The sequence below is a fragment of the Carex rostrata genome, chromosome 9 (assembly GCF_964058835.1).
Source record: "Carex rostrata chromosome 9, lpCarRost1.2, whole genome shotgun sequence".
Classification (NCBI taxonomy): Eukaryota; Viridiplantae; Streptophyta; class Magnoliopsida; order Poales; family Cyperaceae; genus Carex; species Carex rostrata.
The window spans coordinates 9979914-9991950 of record NC_135926.1 but is presented as its reverse complement, the minus strand read 5'-3'; the positions used below and the strand labels follow the sequence as shown (position 1 = coordinate 9991950).

The 12037-nt window shown below is 31.3% G+C and overlaps 1 protein-coding gene across 3 annotated transcripts; it reads right to left on the bottom strand.

The window, feature by feature from the left end:
• Positions 1–1431: 1431 nt before the first annotated feature.
• Positions 1432–11099, bottom strand: LOC144559544 (agamous-like MADS-box protein MADS2). Of its 3 annotated transcripts, none has more exons than XM_078308607.1 (8): positions 10836–11099; positions 3939–4017; positions 3754–3815; positions 3208–3307; positions 3019–3060; positions 2882–2923; positions 2635–2774; positions 1432–1770 (listed from the first exon to the last, which is right to left on the bottom strand). In XM_078308607.1, the coding sequence occupies exons 1-8, from the start codon at positions 11018–11020 to the stop codon at positions 1692–1694; spliced, it is 729 nt and encodes a 242-aa protein (XP_078164733.1). In that variant the 5' UTR covers positions 11021–11099; the 3' UTR covers positions 1432–1691. The 3 variants fall into 3 exon arrangements, with proteins under 3 accessions (XP_078164733.1, XP_078164735.1, XP_078164734.1); XM_078308609.1 differs by having other exon boundaries at positions 1641–1770; positions 2635–2741; XM_078308608.1 differs by having other exon boundaries at positions 1641–1770; positions 3754–3812.
• Positions 11100–12037: the final 938 nt, after the last annotated feature.

Sequence of the window (12037 nt, the reverse complement as noted above, 5' to 3'; positions counted from 1 at the left end):
AAATATGAAAATAATTTACTTTCTCTAGTCTCTACTTTCTGCAAGTCAAATAGCATTTGATGTTGTTGTTCTACTTAGTACCATCGGTGCATTCCAGAATTAGAAGTTAGATCCTTTATAAGAAAAAAGAAGTTCGAATACAACTTTCTTCTTCTTTTTGTAATTTTTTTGTTTGTTTGTTTGGAGCGCATAATTTTAGACTAAAAAAAACGATCTAGAGGAGTGGAAACTGTGAATAGGTTTAAGAACGCAATCTGACGTGGCATATAAATTAAGCAGGCTAATTTAGGCGGATCTACTATTGTTAAATTCATTAGGCCCAATTAAACCCAATTCTGGCCTCACCCTGTCTGGTTCTTTTATGGCCCAAGGCCCAGCAATTACAATCATCTACACCGATTCTTCATTAAATCAATACAAAAATAACCCTCCCCGAGAACTTATGTTCAAATATTATTACTAGCGCGACGAACAGATTAAAGTTTTATTGAATGATTTCAAGTATCGTTTATGCTTTTATTTTTGGAATAAGAGTCTTTAATTGCATCATTCCCTTCTTTTTAGATACTTTTTGTGAAATTGAATTTATTTCTCCTCGTAAAGATACAAGACTTAGCATCAATGGTGCTAGGCTTTTCCATATTAATTAGATGAAAAACAAATCCTAAGCTAAATTTATATTTGCAGCACATACAATATAAGAAAGAACAAAATGTCATAATATCAATGTTTCAAATTGGTTACATTACGGTGTTACGTCGATCAATTTATGCAGTATATAGGGACATGTATGAAATGCAAATTTACTGAAGAAGGCACACCATCGATAGTCAGCAAAATCCAGCAATTGCTCAAAAAATGGCTACTTATTTACTTCTAAAACTGTATTTTCTTCTTTCTTTTCTATTTTACACTTTTCTTCTTTTCTTTCTTTATTCAACTCAACAAGGTTGAGTTACTTGTTTTAATATGTAATAGGTTTCATTTTGAAACATACAAGTTTTCCCATAACATCAATAAAGCAAATAAGGACTTTGATCCTTATTTTCCTCAAAATACTTATTGTGTTTGTCCTTTTGGTAATTAAGATGGCCACTTATGGATATGACGTCATTGATCAATTAATTAAATTAATTAATCTATATGGATTTGATGGAAAAATTACATGTTGAAGGGATATATGCACTATAGTGAGAAAACAGAAAATGAACTCCAAGAGGAGAAAGCCTGTGTTAAACAAGAAAAATTATATATGCATGATATATGAGGTTAATCTAGATGTTGCGATATTAGTAGCAACCAATGTTTTCCCTCTATGAAATAATATTACTACGAAAAGCACAGTGGCAATCAGCATATCTATATATATATATATATATATATATATAGAGAGAGAGAGAGAGAGAGAGAGAGAGCTTGGACAACAAACAATTAATACCAAATTATAGTAATACTGAGTTATCTTGAGAAAGTCCAAGTATTCCATTGCTGGTACAATGATTAGGCCATTGCAAGTTACGCATAATATTAGCTACGGACTAGCCGAAAATCATTGAGACATAACTAACATATTATGATCAATAGAAGTACCATACAAGCATATTACTTCTATTTACCACTTTTTTTTTTTTTTAGAAAGTTCTAACAGAACTGGCGGGTGAGCACAGAAAGACCAGCGTGCGCCACATAGATTACATCCAACCAGGACCAAATCCATCGATATGGTTGGTACATTCTCTGCCCATTTGATCTGCACATAGTTGTTCATACCTACAAAATCAAAATAAACATTTAGTTATGATATATCATAATGAATATGAATCAGACAGATAACAATTGTTATCGCTAAAAAAATGTATGCAATGAGTGCTTTAGTTTAAGAAAAGACTATATTTTTTTTTCTTTTTTTCAATGGATAATTTGATGGCCTTGCTGCTATTAAGTCATTGGATTTTTCAGAAAATGGTAGCTGTTTTCCTGAGGTAGTTTTCCCACTATATATATAATATTGTCCTCATAAGCAAAAAGTATGAGAAATAAAAAGAAAATAACTTATTTAAGATTGAACTGATCTTTCTATTAGATGTGCGCACTGAACGTTTGCTAAAAACCTGCTTGACCTATGGTTGTGAGATACATGCATTCTCAAATAATATTAAAGGCCATTAATAGTTAGAAAATATACTTATTAGACCAGTAGTTAGAGAGACTCAAAGGAATGGAATATCTTCCTGAATTCATAATATACCAAATTAACTTTCTGATTTTGATAATTTATATCCTTCTTTCTTGTACAATTTGCTTCTAAAACAATGAAGGTAGTTTTGTTCTAATGAAAGACCAAAATAGACTTTTTGAATTCAACTTTTCACAGCAATAGTTCTTCAAAATTATGTCGTAGAGAGAGAGAGAGAGAGAGAGAGAGAGAGAGGGGGTTTATAAAGAAAGGACAATACTGCTGATGGCTATGATAGGTGGGGTAGGGTTGCTTTGTATACAGGGTCTAGAACAATGATATGATGTATGACAAGTTTGTTTTGCACAGTTGTTTGATTAAATGCTGAGCTTTTCCAAGAAAAAAATAAGGGAGGTTTAATTAAAATAATAAAAATTAGGAGAGAGATTGAGAGAGACCCAATTTGCATGGGAGTATCACATGCAGTTGGAAAGAGTTCATTTGATTGTGGTTCAGGTTCCTCTTGATTGTTGGATCCGCTGGCTTGATCATGCTGCCACGTCATCTGAAGAAGATTATCAGACCCAACATGAAGCAGCTGTCATTTTAAATTAAAGAACCATTAATTTAGAATTTTAAACTATTTTCATGGCTCTGTGGTAAGCAGAAAAATAACATTATTTTCAGAATGGTAGTATATCTTACCTTCCTCTTTAGGTCTCTGTTAGCATCTTGAAGGTTTTGCTCCTTTCATATGTACAGAGGTAAACAAAGTAACAAAGATAAACTCAACAAGAAAATTCAAATGATAAATGCTAATCAGATGGTAGTTAATTAAGTACCTTGCGTTTGAGATCAAAAAGCTGATCAAGCATTGTCTGACTCTGCACGTCAGATACAATATTGTATATTATTTCATTATTTGCAAGAGTTTAATCAGTTTATATTATCCACGTAAAAACCTCACAAATATACACAAATCTAAGAAGTTTCTACAAGAGTTTGATGATTGAGATATATATCCGGTATACCTTGGAGGATCGGATACGAGTAAGAGACAATTCAATCTGATTCTCAAGCATATCAAGCTGTGTCATGTTTAGCGGTGCTAAGTCCTCACCAAGAAGGTTTCTATTGAAGTTCCATAATAAAGAAGGCAACAAAAATTATCAAGAACATGATAACAGTAACTAAATAAGCAACAAGTACTAGAAGAAACTTAATAACAGTTATTTAAAAAGTTTGACAAGTACTTAATTTAGTTATACAATTTAACAAGTAACATATCATTCAATGTTTTTCAAGATTTCGCTATTTTCTGTCTAGTTGTATTTGTGTCCTCCTTTTTTTGTATGATGCAGCCCTCACTTAAACTTAAAATTTTCAGTTTGTCATGAAATTTTTTTTTAATGGAAATATTAACTCCCTTTTTTTTAAAAAGAAAAAGAACGTGGGAAATCTTCAAATGGATTAAAAAAAAATTAGAAATTGTATATGCTCCAACACTAATCTGCATGGAGTCACCAATCAAGCTCTATTGCTTCCGAATCTGAACCATTATATTTCTTTCTACCTACCTCTGGTTAAGTTGTAGACTCTCGACTCTTGATTTCAGCTTCAAGTATTCCTGATAGTTCTTCTACATTTGAAGAAAAGGGATAATTGAGTACAGAACATATGTGGATATATATGATGTTACCAGACATTAGCCTTTAAATTGGAAAAACTATATATATAATACAGGATTAATTAAAGTCATTACTTCTGTATCCTTTAGCGGTGCTGCAGCTTCTGATGCACTATAGCTACACTTTTGGTACCTCTCCAGTGTTTTGACCATGCTGAAAAAGAAAGAAGAAGGTAACAGATCAGTCTAAATCTGCAATCTGAGAAAATTTAAGAGGATGTGAAACACCAAAATATATCTTGGTTAAGTGAACTAATTTATGCCATTTTTGCTTGGTGTTTTTTAATGCTAGTCTGGTATGTGGGTCTATTTAATTAGTAACTCTTCATTTATTCTTATGCCCTTATTGATTGAAATTTTAAATTGTGGCTTCAGAATCTAAGTGACAGAGTGTTTTATATTGGGTGTTAGAGCTTGATTTTATTTTCATTAATGTATGATTATATTATTAATTTATAACTATCATGGTCGATCAATAGCTTTATGTTGATACACAGTATACTTGATGGATTACAATACATTTGGATAATTAATTCATGGTATATATAGATAGAACTAAAAATAAAACTATTAACATAAAATGGTAAATATATGCATGATAGCTTTCATTGTAGACACCCTGACTGCTATTTCACACATTGGTACAAGATTATATTATTGCAAATATATATTAGGGTTCCAACTTCCAACCCCAGTTATTGTTAATAGAAGTGATCCAAGTAAGATTGACACTTATAAATTGTTAAACTTTAATAACATTTCGTCCTTTTGGGTGTCATTTTTCAAATCTAATTAATCCTATTTTACAAATATTGGATGCCTTTAAAAGATAATTAATTTTCTGGTGATACATCCTCTCAGAGTGTATATCAGTCTCAGCCAATCTTACTGCAATATGTGTCACCTTATTTCTTGTAAATAAGTTAATTCGTTGTCAGTTGCTATTTAACTCCTGATATTTTTCTCATCAAATATATATATATATATATTCAAATTTTTGTTTGCACAAATCAATATTTAAAGCTATTCAGCACTACTGCTTCCATAATCTTATTCTACGTGGAAATGTAGTATGTACAGATATAACCTAATTAGGAAGAGTAACTCGATATTAATAATTTTTAGAAAATTATTATTTTCCTTCCTATCAAGTCATATATAGTTACAGCAAAACCAGTGGGTAATTATATTTATTTTTTAGACAGAACAGTAACATATTGTTAATATTGTACAGAATTCCAATATGGAAATCAGCCAGTGCTAAAGCCTAAAGCCTTAATTAATAGATTTCCCACCTACCAGCTAAAAATTATCTGCAACCACAATCTTAAAGAAATCAGTTTTTATGTTTGTTACTTCTTTTTGATATTTTTTTGATAGAGGAGAAATTAATGATTTTAAAATTTTGGAACTCTTGAATAGCATCACTTTCTCCCTATCAATGAAAGGGGATCATTTGGCTCCAATTTTATATAAGAAAAAAAAATTCAATGATATTAATTTTGATCATCCAATTAAGTATGGGTAGGTAGTTAGTGACTTCCAAACTAAAAATCTTAGTAATTACGGAATGTGTGCTTTGCTGTTAAGACTAGTTCTTAATTTTTTGAGAAGAAAATATTTACTAACAAATAAATATTACAACAAAATACATTTATACCCTTATACTTCATTTTTTGAAAGAATGAAATTGTTGTAATATGCATATTACGGATCGACTTATATTATGGATCCGTTGCTCCATTGAAAAGTTCAAACAGTCGATCTGAACAACTAAACATGATTTTTATATGAATATATACTTAGAGATCAAATTTTACATTATTTAGGGTCTTTTACTTTTAGATAGGTAGAAAATCAATACTTTTGATGGTCCATGAGTTTTAGATGAAGTGATTTACTACCTATCTAAAAAATTAGTAATTTTTTTTTAGTAAAGGTTGGAGGTCAAGTCACCCAACTATTTAATACTCTTGTTTTCTTCCATCCGGATTTCGAACCCATGACCTCTCACATAGAGACCATGTGTCTTTGTTACTAGACCAAATGTTAGTTCTTAATTAGTATTTTTTTTTTATAAAATGTAAAATTTGATCTCCAAGTATATAAAAATCACGTTTAACAGTTTTAATTGGTTGTTTCAAGTTTCAACATTGAAAATAGAGATATGGATCCATAGCATGAGTTGATCCGTAATATGAATATTACCATAGCCTTACTCTTTAGAAAATCTCAAAAACATAGCAAAGCCATTTTGTTAAGTAATTTACTCACTACAATAATTGATTGTAGAATACATAATATTGAGTAGCTCAAATTAGTCATTCGAGTTTCAGTAACAGAGATTTGAAGCACTAGGTAAACAGTGCAATGAATAGCACCAAAGCCGGCCTCTAATATTTGATGTGTGAACTTTTTCTTTATCTTATCTTTTATAAATTATCAACTATATTTCTGTTTCTCCGAGAATCATAGAATTATGCTTGATTCAAAGGTGTCGTCTGGACACATACATTATGAGTTATAACTTATAAACATAAAATATTAAGATTTTCACACTCTTCAATTAACATTTGTTAACTCTTACTTCTAGGCATGTATTTTTTTTATCTTTTTTGCATGATGCGAGGTCAAAATTCTCAATCAATCCCCCAGTACGGGTGCAATATTTTGAATCTGCAACCTCCACATGAATGACAAGTAACCATGTGTTTTAAGTGAAATTTACAAAAAAAAAAAAAAAAAAAGGTAGACCGCTGTGTGATTCTTTGGAGAATAGGATACATTTGCTGTTATTTATTAAGCCCAGGAAAGACATAAAAAAAAATCTAGATATGCGATATATATAATTAATGCAATGTCTTTTCAATCTTTTATCATGAGAGTTCAGATAAGTAGTGGAAATCCAACATAAGAGAGGCCATGGCTTGCAAGGGTACGTAGGAATGGAAAGCACAGCTTTCTTTTCCAGTTGTCAACTCAAGGAATCTCAAGACACGTTAACATGAAATGAAATCTACTACAGTATTTCATTTTTTGGTCAGTTTGTACTAAACCTCGAGACCCAAAAAATTGTACGGGATTTGTCAGAAAGAGAGAGAGAGAGAGAGATATTATTCTGAACTACTCGAAGCTAAAAAAAAAAAAAAAGGAGGAATTGGAGTCTCCAATGGAATAGTACCCCAAGGCCAATATTTAGCAAAAGTAACTGTTCCTGTTTTGAAACTCTCTTTTAAAATTCTTTGCTATCACTTCATCTGAAGGGAAATGATTTATTGTAACACTATCTGGTAGATTCAGTATCTAGACAGGAGCTTGACTAGACTTCCGTAGGACTATTCATTTAGTTAGGTTTGCCAAATATAATTTAGCTTAATAAATGAAGTGGTTTTATAGTGAACTTATCAGCTAGTGGTGTGGTCATAGATAAACAAATTTGCTTTATTGCCACTACAACAGTATGATATTGACTACATCAGACGTTTAGCGAAACATCATTCTTATCTTCATTTCTTAAGAAACACTTCGAGTTTACTTAAACTTTGTAAGTTTATGTAGTACATCTAATTAAGGCCATGTATTATTCAAATTTATACTGATCTACACAAGACTACTAATATATATATGAGGAGGGTTCAAATGCCTCCATGTTTTTGTGCCTCCATCATGCCTCCATCTCTCTCTATCATTTTCAAAGTTCAAACAGTCGATCCGAACCGTTCAACCTAACCTCCATACTAAAATATGTTTGGAGACCAAATTTTATATTTTTAGGAATTTTTTTACTATTTTTTTAGATAGGTACAAAATCAGTAAATCTGAACCATCTAAAAACAGTATTTTTGTACCTATCTAAAAAAATAGTAAAAAAATTCCTAAAAATATAAAATTTGGTCTCCAAACATATTTTAGTATGGAGGTTAGGTTGAACGGTTCGGATCGACTGTTTGAACTTTGAAAAATGATAGAGAGAGATGGAGGCATGATGGAGGCACAAAAACATGGAGGCATTTGAACCCTCCTCTATATATATATATATATATATATATCTATTTAAAACTTTTTCGCTCCTCCAATTTATACTTCCATTTCAATCAGAACCTCTCTTCTCCTCTCCCTCTATCATATACCCTTTCTTCCTTCAATTTATACCTCCATTTCAAGCTAGGTTACCTCCTCATGAACCATACCTCATTCAATCACCTTAAAATGTAACTTGAATCGCCACGCCATGTATATCACTTGTCTCAGACACTATGATAGCACTATATTAATTTCGTAATATGTATATTAATATGATAAATGTTATTAGCCATTAACTACAGACTATAGTTTAATTGCTCTCCTACAGTTCTTCAAAATATTTAAGAAATAGGAAAAAGTTTGTAGCTGTGTTATTAGCTATATGAAATTAATGTGTTTCGAACTTCATACAATTATTTGAGTGTTCAATGTTATTAATTTTATTTTAACAAAAAAATATTGACTGTGATCATTTATCATGTGTCATTTAAATATCTTAGTGATTAGTAACTAAATGTCATATTTGAAGGTAATTAAAAAGTTATTTATAGTGATATTTAAGATTGTCAGATTAATTTGTTTTCAGCAGAGTCCAACACTTCTCTTATTTTATTTATAATTGTGAGTGATAAGTTTTCTTATATAAAAAGATCTGCAAAATAAATATTGAAAATAAAAAAAGTGTATCATTTTGCTTGCTATTCTTCTATTATAAAAAGCTGAAAGAAAGTTGAAAAAATATATTATATTCTTGATCGTTTGATTATAGTTCAGAGTATGTTCCTAAAATTAAAAGAATTAGGGTTTCCCTTCAAGTTCCGAAAAAAAAATGTTTACTGAAAGAAAAGTTAATTTTTTTTAGTTAAACAATTTTATAAAAAAAATTGCGTTCAGAAAATTTTGTCAAAACCAAATATCATTCTTGAAAATTAGTCGCACATTACATATATCTTAAGTACGCCAAAAAAAACTTCTTAAAATTAGTCGCACATTACATATATCTGAGAGAGATGTAGATCGAACGGATGAGAGTAGAGATGATGTGACATAACTAAAAATTTGAAGATATAACACCCTTTATGAAGTATTAACTACATATATTATTAAACAAACACTACCATCATTGTATATATCTTACGACTATATAGCCATCCACCACATTCTAAACTTAAGTATGGACTCTTAGTTCTATTTAAAAGAAGAAATTCTAGCCGTCGTCGCTTCCTTCTTCCTCCACCTCTCTCCATTCCATTCCTTCCGCTTCTTCTAGTTTTCTTCTCTGGCATAGCGATATGCTTCCCTCTCTCTCGTCTCTATCTCCTCAAGTAGAAAAGAGAATGAGGGAGAGGTAGTGAGCAATCCGACTGTTGGAGCGCAGTGGCTATAGGATGAAAGTGGATTCCGGTCGTAGATATAGATGAAGAAAGAGGTAATAGGATATTTTTTTAGAGTATATAAATATAATTAGTTGATTAGAGTAGTTTACATGATTTCAAGAGAATAAATGAGTTTAGATCTAGGAAGCAGAGTCATTTGACCCGTTGTAAGTCTGTTTTTTATCAATGAAATTGTTAGTTTGCATTTAAAGCCACTAACCTTAAAAAAAAAGTTATATTTAAAACATTTCATTGGATATATAGACAAATTTGAGATTGCTCATCAGTTTAAATCAAAAGAAAAAAAATATATAATTTATATTGGTTCAAAATTTGTCAACTTGATGCTAATTAATTGTTCCAAAATCACAGATGATAAATTGATAACACATATATTGTTATTTCATTTCTATTATTTTCTTATTAATTATGTTAATTAACTACTGTTACTTTCAAGTAGAAGAGATATACATATAAATATCAGATGCTATATATATATATAGTTTCTCTCGGCTTCAAAGAATAATTTCAACATGGATCTTACTAAATTAGCTCCACCACTTTATTAGAAAGAAAATTAACTGTTTGTGTAAAATGAAATTGGTTTTGAAATATCATATAAGTATCAATATTAGCAACAAAATTTGAGAAATGAATGTATACAAGAAACATCTTAAAAATGATATTCAACGAGAGGTATGGCACTGAGACAGAGACAGAGGAGAGAGAATAAACGATTCTCCTCGGCAGGCAGCTGCTGCCAAGTGTTGAGAAAAAGAGAGAGGAGAAATGATTACTGGGTTAAGTCTAGCTAGAGCGACCGTACTTCTAGCTCTGTCCCTCACTTGACCTTTCGTTAATCAGGACCACAAATGGCGGAAAGAGAGAGAGAACTTGAAGCTCAATCAAACAGTAAATTAGAATAACAAAACCTCAGAACACTTAAACTGACTGTCAATTTGAAGATCTGAACCTCCCTTTACTAACTTTTAATTTACAAAACGGGAACTGATCAAACTTCTTTGGGAAATCCCTCTTTCTTTTTTGCAAAATTATTTTGCAAGAACTGAAATAAAAGTTTCCTTTCTGGATGATGACAAAATATTAACTTCCAAATGAATAAGAAAATTTCCAAAAACAGCAGAAAGAGTGAAGATGCATGATACCCTAATTAAGGATATATTTTGACATAAACTACAAGCAAGATATCATAAGATAACTTTCAAAATACATCTAAACCTAATTAAGTTCAAGATCATATAAATCTACTAAAACTAGACCTATCTGTGGATAACTTACATAGAAATTTTATTTCATTTTTTTTTCTTTCTGAAAAACAAAGAAATTTATGTTAGAAATATTTCAATCTAAACCAAAAAATAAAACTTGTCAAAACCAGACTCGTCTCTGTATATATATTATTCACTTCTTTAGAAATACAAAGCTCTAAGTTCAAGCAATCTTCAAATAATTAGACCAAAGCTTGAAAAAAAAGAAAAAAAGAAGGAAAAACAACAAAGACAATAAAGAAAAAACAGCCAGAGTGTTAGCAGTAATTCACAAGGGTAAATACCTGGGGCTGCTACAGAACTCAAACAGACGGCCACGGCTGGAGAAGATGATGAGCCCGACCTCCGCCTCGCACAAAATGGACAGCTCGTACGCCTTCTTTAACAGTCCATTGCGCCTCTTCGCAAACGTAACCTGCCGGTTTATCTTGTTCTCGATTCGCTTCAATTCAACCCTTCCCCTGCCCATTCTTCTTCTTTAGTTCTCCCCTCTACCTCTCTCTAGAGACAATTTTTGTTTTCCTCTCCTTTAGAGGGCTTCTCCTTATTCTTTTATTATGGAGCACCATCCTACTTTGTATCATATCATATCAATAGTGGTTTGACGGATTGACAGTGATGCGTCTGCCTTTTCGTTTCTTTTTATTTCATTTTTTTTTATATTTTTTTTGGAGGTTTCCCGTAGGTAGTTAACACTTCTCTTCCTCCTGAGTCTTGAGCTTTGCTTTGCTTTTCCCCACCTGTTTTCTACTGTTGCTATTGGCGATGAAGTACGGAATTAATAAAGTAAAAATCTAGCACACGCGCTGAATATTTTAATCAGCTATGGAACCAATTCTGCTTCTCACATTCACACACCCCGTAATTAAATAGAGACGTCATCCTAAATCTGATAACGGACACTTTCATTACTACAATAGCTAGTTCATTAAATTTTAATCATTATGGTCATGTACTCATGTTTGATTTTGGAGTAAAATTAACAAGTTTTAAATTGCATACTCAATGTACTTCTCATATTTTACATATTTTACATCTTATTTAATAGAAATAGTTGGAGTCATAACTTAAATTAATTTACTTGATGGACTAACATGTTGGAAAAAGTATCTCCTCTTATGATAGTGGCTCATACAAATAAAATAAGTGTGGAATAAATTAATCCACCTAGATAGGTGAAGTAACTTACTCTGAATCAAGTCATTTCTTACTTCTCACTCCATCTTACTCCTATTTTACTTCTCACTCTGGCATCTACCTGTACCTCCTAAAATTCGCATATTCATGTGGTTAGTTTCACATAAATTTATCTTGACCAAAGACAATTTGATCAAGAAGGGTTGGGTAAGTAATACACAGTGCCAATTCTGTCCTCAGCACGAAACAATAGACCATCTTTTCTTGACATGTAGCCTAGCACAACAGGTTTGGTTCTGGCTAGGAAAAAGTCAGGATGTAATGCATCAATAGCTCACTTGGGAAGATT

What these genes read in the sequence shown, in the direction of transcription:
- LOC144559544 (XM_078308607.1), bottom strand. Translation starts at nt 11,020, where the DNA reads ATGGGCAGGGGAAGGGTTGAATTGAAGCGAATCGAGAACAAGATAAAC. An exon ending in CTCGTATCCGATCCTCCAAG is followed by an intron (nt 3,061 to 3,207) that starts GTATACCGGATA and finishes TCTGACGTGCAG; the next exon opens with AGTCAGACAATGCTTGATCA. An exon ending in ACAGAGACCTAAAGAGGAAG is followed by an intron (nt 2,775 to 2,881) that starts GTAAGATATACT and finishes TTAAAATGACAG; the next exon opens with CTGCTTCATGTTGGGTCTGA.